The sequence below is a fragment of the Agelaius phoeniceus genome, chromosome 10 (assembly GCF_051311805.1).
Source record: "Agelaius phoeniceus isolate bAgePho1 chromosome 10, bAgePho1.hap1, whole genome shotgun sequence".
NCBI lineage: Eukaryota > Metazoa > Chordata > Aves > Passeriformes > Icteridae > Agelaius > Agelaius phoeniceus.
Genome location: NC_135274.1, coordinates 24,643,895 through 24,661,680, shown reverse-complemented (window position 1 = coordinate 24,661,680; position 17,786 = coordinate 24,643,895). Strand labels below are relative to the sequence as shown.

General features: G+C 40.8%; 1 protein-coding gene across 1 annotated transcript in view; it reads right to left on the bottom strand.

The window, feature by feature from the left end:
• Nucleotides 1-17,786, bottom strand: part of SI (sucrase-isomaltase) — a 43,701-nt gene that overhangs the window by 13,768 nt on the left and 12,147 nt on the right. The window contains exons 8-30 of the mRNA XM_054639511.2: nt 17,462-17,574; nt 16,390-16,515; nt 15,767-15,898; nt 15,486-15,602; nt 14,750-14,863; nt 14,439-14,523; nt 13,727-13,844; nt 13,181-13,352; nt 12,484-12,600; nt 11,866-12,020; nt 11,503-11,587; nt 10,691-10,747; nt 10,139-10,263; nt 9,702-9,790; nt 8,448-8,497; nt 6,936-7,106; nt 6,314-6,463; nt 4,868-5,074; nt 3,899-4,053; nt 2,155-2,323; nt 1,206-1,302; nt 687-799; nt 474-599 (exon numbers count right to left, since the gene is read on the bottom strand). Of these exons, the coding sequence (XP_054495486.2) occupies nt 474-599; nt 687-799; nt 1,206-1,302; nt 2,155-2,323; nt 3,899-4,053; nt 4,868-5,074; nt 6,314-6,463; nt 6,936-7,106; nt 8,448-8,497; nt 9,702-9,790; nt 10,139-10,263; nt 10,691-10,747; nt 11,503-11,587; nt 11,866-12,020; nt 12,484-12,600; nt 13,181-13,352; nt 13,727-13,844; nt 14,439-14,523; nt 14,750-14,863; nt 15,486-15,602; nt 15,767-15,898; nt 16,390-16,515; nt 17,462-17,574 (2,843 nt within the window). The remainder of the gene's footprint in view (nt 1-473; nt 600-686; nt 800-1,205; nt 1,303-2,154; nt 2,324-3,898; nt 4,054-4,867; nt 5,075-6,313; nt 6,464-6,935; nt 7,107-8,447; nt 8,498-9,701; nt 9,791-10,138; nt 10,264-10,690; nt 10,748-11,502; nt 11,588-11,865; nt 12,021-12,483; nt 12,601-13,180; nt 13,353-13,726; nt 13,845-14,438; nt 14,524-14,749; nt 14,864-15,485; nt 15,603-15,766; nt 15,899-16,389; nt 16,516-17,461; nt 17,575-17,786) is intronic.

Sequence of the window (17,786 nt, the reverse complement as noted above, 5' to 3'; positions counted from 1 at the left end):
TGTACACAGAAACTGCACCTATATTTCCATAGCTATAAGGAAACAATGGGAATACCTGTTCTCTATTGAAACATTGATATTATTATATTTAAAATGAATCCACATTCAATTTATAGCATAATTTTGTTAGGACTAGGTGCTATTCCTACTACCCCAACAACAACCTGGGCCAAATCACAGCTGACTTGACACAGAGCATTATGGCAATGAAATTATGCTCTTCCTTTTTCTCCCTGCTGGTTTTTATTAATCACTGCTCCTTCCTGTCATTCTTTGGTGCGAATAATTAAGAAAATTAAACAGCTTTTAACACAGCCCAGAGTCCGTGGCACAAAACCTGCTCTTCTCTACCGCATCGGGGGTGCTTTTGGTGGGTTACTGCTTTAGTGTTTAAATGGATTTAGTCGATGCTACGAAGCCAAAAGCTCAAATTATTTGTTATTTGCTCCCAAAGTTATTTGCTGCCAACGTACGTGGGGAATCTGAGCCGCCTTCATTTGCTCCACAAGCTGGGAAACCTCCGTGTCATTGGCGTATCCGTAGCGGCACAGCTGGAATCCCAGGGACCAGTAGGGTGGCATGACTGGGCGCCCAATCAGCTGGAAAGAGGAAAGGAGGCTCCTGGTGAGGAGGGGGAAGAGAAACCAACCCAACCCACCAGAGCCCAGCAGCAGCCAGGCTCCTACCTGGGTGTATTCCTGGACCACGAGCTCGGGAGTCGGGCCCAGCACCATGTAGAAGTCGAGGATTCCTCCGATGGTGCGGTAGGTCAGGGCAGGGGTGGGCTGGAAGGTCACATCTGGAAGTGGAGGGAAGGAAGGGAGAAAAGGAGGCCTGGGTTTGCCACCGGTGGAAAACACTGACTGTAAAAATGGAGCACGTGGAGGAGGATGGAGAGAGACAATTCACAAAGGTCTGGAGGGACCAGAGAAGGGGGGATGGCTTCCAACTGGCAGAGAGGAGGCTTAGGTGGGATATTGGGAAGAAGTTGTTCTGTGTGAGGGGATGAGGCCCTGAGGTTGCCCAGAGAAGCTGTGGCTGCCCCTGGATCCCTGGAAGTGCCCAGGGCCAGCTTGGACAGGGCTTGGAGTAGCCTGGGACAGTAGGAGGTGTCTGTGCAGGGGGGTGGAACAGGATGAGCTTTAATGTCCCTTCCAACCCAGACTATTCCACAATTTTATGAGATAAAATGAAGGTTTTCTTACCCATTGCATTGCTGTTAAGCAAGAGAACCCCGTGGGCATTGCCATCTTCTTCAAGACCCATATAAAATGGATGAACACCATAGGAATTCAACAGGTACTGCAAATAAAATAAAATATATTTTACTGGAAAAACATTGCAAACATTTGCTTATTAACATTTAGTAATAAATTTAATAAAAGATGAGACAATTGCCAAACATAGCAAATAAACTTTAAATGTAGGCACCTGAACCCTCCCTAACCACAAAACAGACCTGCAGAAGGTCACTTGGAGCTTCATAATTTGTCAGGCTTGTCTGGGCTGCTCAGGCAGGAAGGAAAGCACAGGCATCGCTGCACTTAAATTTCACTAATGAGAAGGTGCTTCCTCAGGACAAACCTTTCTCTTCTTTGCAAACAGAACCAGGTGTCTGCGTGCTCAGGAGGTGCTGGTGACATTATATTTAATTTTCTCAAAATGTGTTCAGCCTGAACTGGAAGTTAGAGATATAATTAGCTGCTGATATTTCATTGGCCATTCCCTGATAATTGGAAATTTGCTATCTTGTAGGAAATAAGACAAATAAACAGAGATAAGATTTCTGCTTTACCTGTGCAAGTACTAAATTAATCCCCAAGCAACAGGAATTGTTCTGACTCATGTCTAATTTTCAAAACAATGAGGAGAGGAGAATAAAAAAAGGAGGAACGTGCTGCTACTCCTAAGCCATCTGTCACCTTCCAACATCTGACTGAGGGTCTGAGCTCCTCACATTGTTCTTGCAGGTCACAAATAAGGGATTTACAGAAGACATTTGCCATGGAGACACCATCTAAAATTGTAAACTGATAAATATGCTCAGAGCCAGTGCCCAACACCAGCAGACATCCACTGGATTTTAAAGTCGTGCCGAACAGTTCTGCACTCGTTGGTTCAGAAATCACATTTTCCTCTTCTTTGCCCACTTACAGTTGGAGGCTGGTCCCTGGTGAACATTCCCCAGGTGTTCCAGCTCATGTTGTGTCGGAAGGTGGGGTGCTCCACCTCTCCAAGCCCATAGATGTACTGGGATGCCAAGCGGGTGGAAATCTGGATGAACATGTCACTGAAGGTGAAGGTGGGCAGGGCTGAATTCCAGCTGAAGAGGGAAGAGGAAAGGGAAAATGAGAATAGAGCATCCTCAGGGCTGTGTTTCTGGCAGACAATTCCTTTTGAGCCACCCTTTTTCTCTGGAGATCTCACTCTTCAGTGAAAGTGGGCTAAAACTCTTGTGGTTATCAAAAAAACCTAAAGGACATGGAATGGGGGTGTGCAAGAATTGCTGAAGAGTTCAGGGACACCAAATCCTCTGTGTCTCTCAGAGAGGAATAGCACACAGGCATCGTGCACGGCAACTTGGGTCATATTTTGGAAATATAGAGAGAAAATGCATTTCAGTACACTGCAATCCTATTTTCCTCCCAGACCGAGCACTGGAGCCACATGGAATATAGTAAACAAAATGCTTTTTACAGTTCACTGGGCTTTCTGTGCAGATTACACTGGAATTGCATTCACAGGTCACATTTATTATAAATCAGCATCTTTCCAATTAGAAATCAAACTGCAGCCCAGTGGGCTCTGCCAGAGAATTTCATCGTTCCAGGAGCTTCAATTGCAGGTTGAATTATTATTCTAGTTGGCAAAGGAAACTCAATTCACAATTAAGTTTTGAGTACTTTAAAAAAATTAAATAAAATTGTTTTTTTGAATAAAAAAAACACACTCAACTGTTCTCTGTTTTCTAACTCTGACTTAATCAAGGAAAAATGAAGCTCCTGCCAGACTCATCTGTTGTGTTACCAAAACAAATCTCGAGTTAGCTGGGACACCACTTCCTTCTATATATCCCCTAACCCAGGGCACTGGGAATATTTCTGTGTCTGCTCTGGGGTGCCCTGACCCCCAGGGGAGCACTGACTTTGACCCTCATTCATGGAGAGAGATTCCCAGGCTTCAGGATGGAGTGGAAACCACTAAAGTGTGGAACAGATTATAGAGAGTAATGTAGGTGTGTCACTTGGTGAAATTTAGGATTTGGGATTTCTAGTATGTAGTGGATGGAAGCAAGATGGAGGGCACAGGGTGTTGTCCTGAGTTTTCTTCTTCATGCCTCTTCCTTCTTCTTCATGGTGGTATTTTGTAATTGGGCAGAAAAGTCTGCATTGGGGGATCTTTGGGATCAGTTATTGGGTTAAAAGGGAAAATAATCCAGGTGTCAGTTCTTAATTGGATAGTTTAGTCTTAAAAGACCTTGTACCAAGAGATTGTTTGCCATCTTGTGCCTTCTAACAAAAAGCTGCTAAGCTCACAGCAGTGAGACTGTTTTACTGATAAGAAATAATAAACACTTGAGTCCAAACATGAACTATCGTCTCAAGTGCCTTCACTCCAGACCCAGAGAAACTGACAACTGGAACCTCCACACTAACCATTCCCCAAAACTGACCCAAATGGCCAATCCTTAATGAGTGCTGTGGTCACCTAAGGAATATTTTAGGAACTGCAGAAAATCCTTTTCCTCCCAGAAACTCAGGGAGCGCACAGGGAGCAGCCTTCAGAGCCACACTTCAATGTGTTCTTCGCTCCAGCACGTGCGCAGAGAGAGGGTTTGGCATGAAAAAGGCCACCAAAACCGTGTGGCACAAAATCCCAAAGGGTGGCAGTGGCTTACATGACCGTCCCCGTGCTCTTGCGGCGCACTTGGATCCCGAAGGGTTTGATCTGGAGCGAGACGTCGTAGAGCCGCTCCTGGCTCGAGCTCGTGGGGGAGCTGGGCAGGTTCAGGGGCACAGGGACCTCGTACCGTGGGTTTTGATAATCATAGATCTGTGAAGAAAAATCAGTTTATTTAAACAAGCCAGCTGTTTCAAAATCTGTATCAGATTCAGGTTTCGAACACCTCCTCTGGTGAGCATTTCCTTTCAAATGCATGGTCTTGAGCCGTTTCTTTCACAGGAATTTGTTGGGGGCAAAAGTATCCCAACCAACCAACCAAAGATTTGTTTTGGATCATGAATGGCTCGTCTAATGATCCACATGAATTTAAAGTACATACTTATATTTAGAATATAGGCATATCTACTTCATTGTATATAGTTTGTACATAGGTGTATATACTTTGCAAGGGTAATAAATAATTTTCTAGTTCTTCTTTCACTCAACTTTTAGGATTCTTTTTCAGGTTTTCTGTATTTTGAAAGCTGATAGAAGGTAGTTTTTGATGTCTGACCACTTAGTTCAATATTGTTAAACATATGGCAATAAATTACAGTCAAACAACAATGCATGGACAATTTTAGAATAGAAGTGCAATGGTGGATGTAAAAATAAGCTATAGAGTCATGAGAGCACTTACAGATAAATTACCTGCATATTAACAAAATACTTTCAGTTTCAAAGTTCCTGTTTGACATTACACACATACACTGGCATTATACCTTTGATTCATGTAATTTCTTTGTAAAACTGAGTGCTAGGATTTCAGGACAAAAAAAATGCAAGCTAAGAGCAATAATAATTTCTTAGAAGGAGAGACATATTCACACAAGGCTGCTTCTGTCTGTGAAATATAAATTTGGCCATAAAAAGCCCTTTGACTTTCCATAAATAAAACATTTGAGGAATTCTGGGCTGGCTTTACCTTAAACTGCAGCATGTTGTTGAGATGATATTTCACCTCCAGGCGCAGGGTGCTGATTGGGGCAGTGTAAGCCTCGTTAGCCCTGACCTTGGAGTCATCCAGGCTGAGGGTGGCCACAATTCCAGTGGGGGAATACTGAACATTCTCTATGAAGTAAGGATTGCTGGAGCTGTAGTAGCAGGAAGGAATATTCGGATTTGATGTCTCCTGGTGCAAACAGAAAGGAGTTTCAGGTTAGCAAATCAGCTGGATTTTTTATTAGCTGTTAGCATGGAATCCTGTTTTTAATCAGATCTGTGTCAAATGTGGAATTGGGGGGAAAATTAATGGAATCCTGAATAAAGAAATAATACAGAATAATCTCTATGCTGACTCAGGTGTAATGAAGCCATCCAGTGAAGGCTGTGGAAATAGTTCAGTCAGGAAACTGAATCCATGTGCAATTAAGAAGGATTTAATTTCCCCATCTCTGTGATCTTCAGATCAATCCCTCAACGTGGTTTAATCTTGGCTTGTGGGAATTCCTAAACTTCGTCCCTTTTAATCCCATTTCTCTCTGGCTGCCTCGAAGGAGATGTGCCCAAAACCCACTTCATACTCAGGCAGCATCAGAGCAGATCTTTCACTGGCTTTATTCACACAAATTATCCTTAATATATCCAGTGAAAATTACATCCTACTCATCTGAGATCTCCTGACATTTGGAAATGTCCAAAATCACAAAAAATCCTTTTAGTAGTGCAACAAAACCAGAGCAGCTCATCAACTGCTTCAGCAGGTGCTGGTGCAGGAGCAGCCAGCACTGAATTTTGGATTTCATTCCTATAGGAAAGGCCCAAAATGGGAATTTGAGATTTAGAAGAACAGGCAGTAACTAAGTTGGAGGCACCCTCTGAAGTTCAGCCCTGCCAGGCCATGTTGCTCCCACATGTTTATTGATAACTGATAATATTAATACATAAAACCATGTGTAAAAGAACTTCATGTTAAAGTAGCTCCTTGATGCAGATATAAACAAGTTCACAAACGAATCAAGATTTTTGTGGGATTCAGGCATTCCCTGTCAATCTGAGATCCAGAGGAATTAATTTGACTTAAAATGTCCCTTAGTGACACGAAGAGGCTGAGCCTTGCAGGCCATGGTGCCACTGAGGCAGAAGGAACAGCTGAAGATGCTCTTCTGATTTTTAATTAACTCTAATATTATTTCTGTTCATCTCTCAGAAAATAATTTTTCCTCAACTCCTGATACAATGTGGTAGAATTGAAATGGTTGTCAGCTACTGAGGTAAATAAAATCCATCAGTACAGTCCAGCTGAGGCCCATTTTATTTAAACCTGACAAATCTCCCAGACCACTTTTATTCTGTAACAACCACAAAGGAAATCCTTTTATTCTGGATTTTTTCTTTTTTATCCAATTAGTTTAGAGAAATAATGACTTACTTCCCAGGAACAGCCACGTTGTTGACATTTTTCTTTTGTTGCGTTAGGGCTGGGATGACAATCAAATCTTTCATTGACATTCATATTTTGAGTCCATTTGATTGTGTAAGATTTTCCCAGTTCAAGCTGAAGCCCTCTTATAACAGCAACCTTAGAAATATGAAACAATAAACAGTTATTAAATGTTACATCCCATCCAGCTTTCCTTCAGTCAGAAGAGGTGCTGGTCCTTAAGTATAATATAGTTAAAAACCGAAAATTCACAAAATCCCATCCTGTAAGATTTGATACAGTCTCACTTTTACAAAGACACACAACTGATATTTTTACAGATTAAATCTGAAGAATTAAACCTCTAAAAATATGGAGTTCATGCCACAGCTTCCTTGGAAGCAAACAGAAATAAATAAATGAAACAAGCTGTCTGCTGCACTGCAAGCATGACTTAGATGCACTTTTATGCAGCAGAGTTGAATGCAATTGTACTTTTATTCTGTAATAAAATTCACATTGTATTTCATTGAAACAACATTGGCACTGGGTACTGTCCTTTGCAATATATAAAATAAAGTTGGTGCAATTTTAAATATGTTTACTTTCCATTTCCCTGTTATTGCTTTACCTTTGTGGCAGGATCATAGGTGATATCAGGGGTATAATCCTGCACAGCATTGTTCTGAGACACAGAAACTGATGCTATTTCCTGGGACAATCCCAATATCTTGATTTCCTCGAATTTCAGGTTGTTTGGATCAGCATAATTGCTGTGTGTAGCAGTCATTTGTAGAACATTCTGAAAAATAATACAGTGGTCATATTTTTCTTTTAAAAAATCTGCCAAAAGTCCTCCTGATTGAACTTTTTTTTTTCTATGAATATTTTCACATTGTAGCATAAAAAAACCAATATATTTTTCCACATATATTAATTATTGCTCTGCTTGTTGGTATCACAATAAGGCTTTTCTACCATGTATAAAACAATATTCAGAGTTGTGCTTCAGCTTTTCTTCCTTGCTTGGGAAATAAAGAAATGCTGGGGTGGGTCTGTGACAGGGCAGATAAACTCCAGACTCATTGGGTTCCAACATCCAAAGGTTCTCACTTCTCTTGATATAAAAATACCACCCATATATAAAAATACCAGTTCCTATTCCATGCCAGTAATTATTTTTACATGGAGAGTCCAAGCAGAGGAAGTGCACCATGGCTGTGACACGTGTGTGGAACTTTCCAATTGCCCTCCCTGGGAACGTTGAGGTTAATTGTTAATTGCTAATTCAATGTCATCACAGTCAAGCCATGATTTGGCTGCTGGAGTTTCAAACTCCAACAGCAACTGAGGTGTCTTATCTACAAACAATTATCTGATTAGTTATGATTTTAAAAATTACTAGTTCATGTGCTTCACTCATGTTCCTCTGCATTCTCTCACTCAGTTTATGCTCTTTCATCATGGCAAAGGAATGAATACCTTTACCCAAGATTAATGTTATTGTTATCAGTGTACAGATAATATGTTATGTAATTATGACATTATTACATAACATGTTGTTGGCAATCCTTGTTTTGTGATAGTTACTGTCAATGTTAGATAGAAACACTACCAGGACTCCACCCTGATGTCCATGAACCCTGCAAAGGCACTTTCAGCTTAAAATAACACAATAAAACGTAATAATAATACAATAAAACTTAATCCCAGTGTAGTTTCTGAGGGTTCAGACAGGGTGTGGGTCTCTCTCACTCTTTGGAGACATTCAGCTGTATTTTCACAGTATAAAAATGTATTTTTTTTTACAGTGCCACTATTTTGAGAATCACAAACACATCATGCTCGTCCTTTTTGACTCTGCTTTCAATGTCTCTTGTGCTTTATAGTTCTCTTGTTCAGTGAATATTGCTGCTGAGTTTATTACGTGGAAGGAAATAGGAGTCATTTAGATATTTCTATTAAATAGGAGAAAAAAACACCACAGATTTCATCCCAATTAAATGGGAGTATTTTGAATATGATTCCTCCTGGCTTTGGCAAATGTTTTGTTTTCCAGCGAATCTTACAGGAGAATAAAGAGAGAAAAGAATGCTCTTAAAAGATTCTGGATAAAAATCAGAAATTAAAATCAAATACTTACGTTGGAAACTTTAAACTCATAGTAAATGTAGGCTTTCTTGTCAATTGTACCTAAAAGGTAAAGAAAGAGGTTACAGTTGGAGTGCAGAAAAGAATAAAATTAAAGTAGGGCTGTGCCACTGCTGGAGACCAAAAAACTGTTAATTATCAGGACTGCATTCAAAGCTGCACTAAGCAACTCAAATATTTACTAATGTTTCTTTGAGGAACTGAAATGTCCCTTTTTCCTTTGGCCAGCCTCCCAGGAGGCCTAATTTTTTCCACGAAAATTCAGTGAAAGAAGCTCTTCTAAAATGTAGTGGGTTTTTTATTGAACCGTTATTTCTTCTTAGTTTGTCTTAAATATAAAAGTTTTGATCAAAACTAATCCTTTAATGTAACCTAAATAAAGGTTCTTCATATAAAGATCATGGTGATGATGATGATAATGATAAATGCCATGGAACCATTAGAGAGGAAATAACACATGACCAGGAAAAAGAAATACAAAAGTGTGGTCAAAGTCACTTTTCTTTTTCCCCCCACATACAAAAAGACAAATCCTGCCATCACGAGCAAATTGCAAATGGTTCCCCCTGTAAAACTGCAAAAACTGTAAGTTTTGGGCAGGCCATAAAATGATGAAATGTTTTATTGCTCTGTTTGGCAGCAGCGGGGAGGGCAGTAATGGCTTTGTTATTTTAGGCCAGAGGAGCACGTGGAGCTGTCACCCCCGTGCACAGCAGCCACCCAAGGCCTGCTGGATTTATGGCAGCAATAATCAGCTGAAGCACTGCTCTATTTCTTAAAAGCAGCCCCAGCCTTCACTAAATTCCCAAAAGCAGAGGCTTGGGAGTTTTCCTGGGAGATACGATTGGTACAGGCCACAAGGAAAAGATGTCCAAGTGGAGTGTATGAAGTTTTCCAGTACTGATGTTCAGATACCTCCCTGGATGGGCAGTGGTTTGCCTAAATCCCATGGGAAAATCCCATCCTGTCACCTCCTGACAATCTCAAGATTTCTCCTGAAAACCAGAGGTTTATTCTTAGATAGAGCCTCATGTCTTTTTTCTTAACTTCTGCAGAATTAAGTCGTGACTTCAATCTTACATTAATAACAGTCACAGTTTTCTGCTTCAAAGTGATGAAAACCATTTGATTTATGAGCAAGTAGCAGCAGTGTGTTGCAATATCTTCTTTTCCAGCAGGAACATTGAAATTTGAGCACATTAGATCTTTGTTAACCGTATTTATTTCACTGTTGGTGGCTGCTCACCTGTGGATTCTCCATCATCCCAGAACAAATCCCCAGAAGCTTCATTGTTGATATCCAGGGCAATTATGAGTCCCATTGGATTCTTGCGGCTGTGGAAAGAGAGATTTATGTGTGTAATAAACATCTGAACATTCTTGGTGCTTCCTCCATGTTCATGCAAGAGTGAAACATCCAACAGGGTCACAAATCCTTGGAGAATTGCCTTGATTAAGTTTAATCCTTGGTTTCCTTTCATTTTCATGCAAATGGATTAAAATACTCGGTGAATTTTAAAATTCCTATGCAAATAATTCCTCACTGAAGGTGTGGAAGTGAGGTTTGGATCACAGATATTCCCACATTTCAAGGTGAAAATCCTAAATTTGTAGCCTAGAAGTCCTCAGTCCCGTTATGGGGAAGAAAAATAAATGTTAAAAGTGTTCTGTTTGGGATCCTACCTTGCCACTGTGGTGGTGTTTGGTTTCTGAGTAGGGAAAATGTATCCTCCTCTCAGGTGCAGCCCCATTTTGTCTCCTGGGGTTGGTATATTGTACCACACTTTCTTCAGTTGCACTGGTTCACCCTGATGGACAGAGATTGAAAAGAGAGCAGGATTTTGTATTATCTACTGCTGGGAGTGTTTTCTTAAGTCCTGAGTTTCATCAAACTGTTCCTTATAAAAAAAGCTTAAGTTATGTAAATATCTATGGGCTAATGGGCACATAGAATATACTATATATTATAATATATATTATATATATTATAAAATATAATATAATTGCATATATGTAAATTAATTGCATATAATTGATTTAATGTCATAATCTGAGCCCTTTCTTGAGGTGTCAGTTCTTGTGCTGATCCCACCACCCTTCATCCCTTGCCTCCCAAGTAACCCCAAAGTCTTTCCTTCAGGTCTCTGTCCCCAAAGCAGGGCTACCAATTCTATGTCATCACAATCCCATTTGGAAAATGATGTAATATCCCATAATATCCCTGCATTTCCTTACCGTGTCATACTCGTACCACTCTGCCTCAGGAAAGTACACACGAGTGAAATTCACACCCTAGAAGTGAACAAAGAAACAACATGCAAATTTCAACTTAATCAGATAAACTCAATTTTCCAATAAAGCTGAAGTCCAGTGTGAGAAGAAAATCACGACATTCCTACACTTTGCTGTTTCCTGATGTTGAGGATGGTCCAGACAGGGGGAAGGACAACCCAAGCAGATTTCTGCAAAACTGCTGGGGTGTAACTGAACTGCTGCTCTGCAGCTCATTGAAAGCCACCCAAAGCCACAATGCTTCAAACCCAGTGAACCAGATCCTATCCACAGATATCTCTATCATCTTTATTTCCATTTATTTTGGGGCTGGCACCTTCCAGATTCTTGCTTTCCCTTTGTCTTTAACAAATGTTTTATGTTTCTCCATGGCAAATGTGTTGCTGGCAGGAGAAATCATTATTTACAAGATTCTGCCACAGAATAAGCCACGACCTTTTTGTTTTCTTCTTGTACCACAGGGAAGCTGAAATGCAGCAAGAGGAGCTGGCTCCAAAGGAAATTCAGAGAGGAATTCTGAAGGAATCCCAGAGGTGATGTGAAGATGAGGTAAAGCAGAATATCAGACCGGATATCCCTGACTCCATAGAAGACTGGAAAACAGGAGCAGGATTTAACGGAGAGATTTTTCTGTTTCAGCAGGGGTAAAAATGTGCTGTGGGCTCTCTCACTGGAAGCAATAAATGAAGGAGAGGGAGCTGGTGTCTCCACATGGCCTGTGACCACCAGACAGATCCCAAACCAGCCAAACCTACCGGCTCAAGAACAGGGGAAATCAGCAGCCCAGGGCCCCACAGGAACTGCCTGTCGATGTCCCAGGTTATTTCATCAGAGTAGAACCTGAATAAATGTGAAAGATAAAGCAGAAATTGAGATTTTTTTTTTGTGATTTATATCAGCAGCAACCTCAAGGTTTCAGGGTACTGATTGTTCACAGTCATGACTAAAGGATGCTATACAAAAATCACCTCCTGATTAGGCCAAAATGGTGTTTCACCGATTGGGAAGCCACCTACAGATACCCCATTGTGCATTTTCACAGGATAGAGGTTTAGTAAGTCCCCCAGCAGTATGAAATGAGTCAGATTTCCCTCTTGCTTACACACTCCCAGACTCACTCGTGGAGCAGGGGCCTGGTGACCGTGTCCCCCCGGGTGTGAGCTTTGTAGAGCAGCGTGTACAGGTAGGGCAGCAAAGTGTAGCGAATGTTCAGGTAGTGCTTGGAGCTGTTCACCAGCAAGGAGTTGGATCCAAACACAGCTGGATCTTGATGCTGCAAACAAATATCCACTGTTTTTATCGCCAGGTTTTCAGAAACACTTTGCCAAACGTGTGAAAAGCTGTTTCAGCTGGGGTTTTGTGGGGCAGCCCTGCACTGGGTTCTCCTTTGTGGTGCTGTGACCTGGTGTGCTGTCCCTCCTTATCCATCAGGGTTATTCCAGGACTCATCCTGGCACTCATGTTCATGCCAAGGAGCTCCCAGGGCTCAGCCTGGTGGCTCACACAGGCCTCAGTGTTCCTTGGTGGTTTGAGCAGCCAATATTCATAAAACTGTTACCAAACAACTGCATTCTCAATTAACCCTTATGGAACCCAGCCTCTCCCATCTGTAATTTCATAAAGACAGCTTCAGGTTTTGTTTTCAAGCTACTCAGTGAGAGTGAGGATTAGAAGTGGCATTAAAGGAAATGTTGTTATGCAACACAAAGCAGTTTTGAACAGAAAGCACAACTTACTCTGACGTATTCACTATTGTGGTTCCTGGAAAATGGGTAAAATGCTCCCACTTGCATCCATCGTCTGCAAAGCTCTTCTGTGGTGTCTTCAAAGAAACCACAAATATCTGCTCCAACCTTAAAAAAAAAATTTAAAAATCAAAATGTGTTGGATGTACAGTGCACCTCAAAAGGTGCAACATATTTGTAACTTTCCTCTCCCAAATCCAGCTGTGCTGTCCAAAAAATTAAACTGACCCCTCACTAACACTGCCCATCATTCTGCTTCTTCCAAATTTTACCTTCCTGTTTGGTGATCATATGCACGGGGAAAAAAGCTTCAAAGCCAAATTTAAATCACAAAAAGGATTTTGGTTATTTCCCTTCTAAGTCTCTAATGTCTCTAATTTGATGTCTCTAATTTGAAATTATAAGAAAACCAGGAATTGTTTCACATCCCCCACCGGTGTTAAAAACTGCTAAAATAAGAGGTAGATTGGTATATATAAGATAATAAGTTTGTTACCCAGTTTTATGTCACTACAGCCACAAAAATCAAACAGCCTAAATCAAAAATCGATGATTGAAAAAGAAATGTCCAAAAGAGATTCCTAAAAAGGGTTGATTTTGAGGTGCCAGTGTAAGTGGTTATTTCGAGAGTGCTTGGTTAGGTAATCTGTTCTCTGATTTGAAAGGATGGCAGGAACTGATGTCCTACATAAGGAATTCCAAAGAGGTTGAACTCCAGCATTCCAGGGATTGCCCATCTCAGCTGGTCCCACGTGGCTGCATTGTCCCCCAGCCAGTGTCCCCCGAACTTTCCTGATCCTGCAAAAGTGGACCTCGAGATGAGGAAGCTTCTCTTTCCTGGGAACAATGTCTCGATGGCTCTGGAAAGGAATGAGGCTGGGGTCACACAGAGGAAAACACAGCTCAAATGTTGAAAATTCTGAACTAAGCAGATTCACACCGATTTGCACTGATTATTCATCCCAAGGATGGGAGCCCCTTTGCAGGTGTGTTTTAGCAAGGTTCAAGAGATTAATTTGAAATAAATCTCTTTACACAGCTCTGGCAGCCAATTTGTGGTTTTTCCTACCAGCTCCAGGCTGTGGATTTTGCCTTGGCTAAATTAGCTCAAAGGCAACACAGCATTTTCCAGGAATCTCATTCCTTTAGCAGCCACATTTCATGGTGCTTTGGAAAACACAGGTCATGGACTGTTCTGAAACCTTTCTGCAGGATTTTAGCTTGCATTCCTTACTTCCTAGTGGATAGGGTCATGGAATATCCATAAAGATTGTGGACATCATATTGCTTGCCCCATCTCTGCACTGCATCCAGGCAAAGTGTCTTGGAGTACATGAGTCTGTCGAGGATCCCTTGAAGGAAGGAATACAAACAGCACTGGTAAGGTACATTTTTATTATTAATATTTCCAATCTTTAATGCACATTTATGATATCCAAGCCCCTTTTTTCTCTTTATTCTTTCACCCAGGCAGTTTAATTACTCCAAAACCAAAATGCTGCTCTTGGCTGTTGGTTTGTTCTGTGATATTTCCACTCCTGAGCTTTGCACGCATCCAGGGCACTGGGAGCTGTGCTCTAAATTCCTGAATCACCATCGGACAGCACACTGGCAAAGGTTACTTAAATCTACTATTAATGCTAACTATGAACTCCACTTTAGTTCTGCAAATATCTGAAAAACTATTGACAGTGCAAGAGGATCGTAGCATTATCAGACATAATTTAGGCAATGACAATATCCAGTATTTATTTGATGAGATAAAAGAGGCAGTTCTATAAGCCACACCTGAAGTATACAAATACAAGCACATAAATATTGTCTTCTGTCAATAGGAATGTCCAAACTGCACCCATAGGAACTACACTAAAACCATGTTGTATCCTTGAAGGAAATTAACATTTTATTTGATATTTTATTATTCTGATTAAAGTAAGTGTACTTACTGGGAGTGTAAGGAGGGTAGTTTAACTCATTGTCTGCACAACCTTTTTTTGAGCCTTGAACAAAGCTGCACACTTCATTCATGTCCTGGAAAGGAAAGATGCAGGATGTAATAAAGTTGCCTTAAGTACATTTCCCTAAAAAAGTCTTCCACTCTATTCTGTCATCCTTTAAGGAACCACTAGTAGCTATTCTTCAATGTCTCCTTTCTGACTGCAAAAATACCTTTCAATCCAATAAAAATTCAGTGTGATAAACACCTGCTAACACCCATATTTAAAAAAAATAAAAATAAAAATCTCGAATTACTCACAATCCATATTCCATCATAGGGCACCATGTCATAGAACAATTTGCACTCGTTCACCCACCAGTCTGTGCCCTCAGCGCTGGTGTAGTCTGGGAACACAGTTTCCCCTGGCCACACCTGGAATATTCAAAGGAAAATAATTAATGAAACTTTGAATGAGATTAAAAAAACTGTCAAAGGATCAGAGAACTGCTCAGGTTGGATGGGAGGTTGAAGAACACAAAGAGTATGAATTTCTTAACTTTGAATTTTTCAATTGCTTTTCTTGTGAGTCAACAATACACAGCTGAGAAAATTCTCAATAGAAGTTAAGCTTATAAATTAAAAGGATAATGTGGGATCTGGCTCTTCAATTGCTATTGGAAATAAATAGGAGCTGGTTGATGAAATGTCCCTTGAGCCTTCAAACTACCCTTTGACGTAAAAAAAAGTTAGTGTTAATGTAAAAAAAAAATAGGGTTAATGTGAGCAAGTGTAACTTTAATTGCTATTTTAGTTCTATTTTTCTTTAAAAAATTAAAATTAAAAAAATATAATTTTGATGTAGAATCAATGAAAAATGCCTTTTAAATGTAAACAATTGGGAAAAAAAAAAAAAAAAGCTAAGAAAGGTTGAGAATTATCACAGTCTACAAGAGACCTTACAAACTTTGCTCTCCCTGAGAGCCAAGTCCCCTGGGCTAAAGCAAATCACAACAGTGACAACAGATGAAATTCAAGCGTGTACAACCACAGTTACCTCCCCAACCAGCGCTGTTCCATCTGACTCATTGACCCAGACGTTCCTCTCCGATCCCCTGACGTAGCTTCCATAGGGACTTCCATCAGCCATTTTTTGGGTGCTAATAGCAGGATCCTAAAGAAATTAGAAAACCACAAAGAGAAGAAGAAATCAGGATATTCCATCCATTATTACAGGCTGTAAATGAAGTAATTGCATAGAGTAAGTAAAGAATAGTAATAAAAAATAACTGTAATGAAAGGGTTCACAAGGGAAAAAAGGAGTAATGAAGTGCTTACCAATATGATGATGTATTTTTGTCCACGGTCATGCAAATAAGATGCAAATTGAGGGAGGTCTTTGAATTTCTCTTTGTCATAAGTAAAATCTTTCCTCTTCTCCATGTAATCAATATCAATGACTTGGATATCCTGAAAGAGAAGGGAGTTCAGATTTTCCATGAAAAGTGATAGGTAAGGATTTTTATTATTTTTCTTCCCAAGTATTAGCTGAATATAAGGCTATTTTTATTCTATTGAAGACATGAGGTTCATGTCCCCTAAAGTCTAATTTTAAAAGTTAATTGTACTTTGCCTTTGACTATCAATTAAGAATAATATATGGTTCCATAACTGTCCATAGGAAAATAAAAAATGTTTCAAGAGAAGAAAAATGGATGGAGTTGGAAAGAATAAAAGAAAAATTATTACAAGAAAGTGTTTGAATAAATCTAACTGCAGTTAGATGGGACACCCCTAGATGGGATGAGAAAATTCAATGCTCCACCCCTCATCCAACGTTCTGATGATGGGTCTAACATCAAAATGCCCAAAAACCTTTGGCACCACAGGTTTCCCAACCCAAGCTCATGGAAAACGAGCCAGCTGTGGGATCTCAGAGTGCTCCCCAGCCCCATACTCACGTAGGGCAGTCCAACAGCCCTGTTCCTCTCCACCACTTCCTTCACCTCGTCCAGGGACAGGTACCCATAGCGGCAGAGCTGGAATCCCAGGTTCCAGTAGGCAGGCAGTGCTGGCAGTCCCACAAGCTGGGGGGGGAAAACACAAACCCCACGTGCTGCTGGACACCCTGTGTCACCCCATTCCCTTTCCCTGCTCCCAGTGATGCTTTAGGATTTTATCTTTTCTATTTCCATCTCTCTGTGACCCTGCAGTTCTTTAGTGTGTAACTCTGAGCTCCACACCCAGTGCCAGCTGCTGCTTTCCCATTTTGGGCAGACACAACAATTCCTCTCCAGGCCTGGCAATCAAGGACACCTCAGTGCCTCAGGGCCCAGAGATGGAAACCAAAGTGAGTTGGGGCAGCAAACTGGGCTCAATGACTTCATGACCTGAAGCTGGAATTGGAGGATGAACCCCCAAAGTGCAAATGGCCCAAAGTTATAAAAGTGTGAAACCGTGAGCCATGGGGCATTTTGGGTTGGTCTGCCCTGGATGTACCTGAAGGGCTTCAATAAATAGAACTGCTTTTTATTCCTTTAACTCTGTCTGCCCTCTGGTTTTAGGGAGCCCCAAAAGGCATCACCACATTTCTCAAATCTACTCCAACAGCCCACTCCTAAATACAATATTTTCCCCCTATTATTTATTTATTTTAATAAATACTGGTATTTTGGGACCACGCCCATTTTTTCAGGTGTCACTGGAACCACGGAAGACCTCGAGAAGTGCAAAAGACACTCAGTGATATCTTGTGATCACAAGATCCAGACATCCTGTAAACACACTCTCTATCCCATAGTAATGCCATATGAATGGGAATTTTTCCTCATGACAAGAGCAAGGAAACAAAAATTATTCTAAAGACCATCTCCAGCCCTAAAGGCCACGGTGTAAATTACAGATTTATGAATTTTGGAGCTCTTGGGCCTCGAGCATGGTCTCCTCTCCAGTGCCCAGAGAAAAAGAATATGATAAATCCCAAGCACCTTTGAAAACATCTGCCCAATGCATAATCCCTGTAGGTAAAGGTACCTGCAGGTACTCCTGGACTACTTGCTCTGGAGTGTTCCCCACAAAGATGTAGAAATCCAGGATGCCTCCAATGGTTCTGTAGGTCACTGCTGGAGCAGGCTGCACCACAAACTCTGCCAGGCAAGAGGGCAAAAAACAGTTCTGAAGGACAGGAAATTCTAAACTAACTTTTCTAATAGATGATTAGAGAATTTACTGAAGTAAAAACCACAAAATGCCTAAAGAACCCTAAACCATTAATGGAACTTGCAAAGAAGGGGAATCAGACAACTCTTTATGTGTCCCTATTTCCATTCCTTTTCATCCTACAGAGAAGAGCATCAGA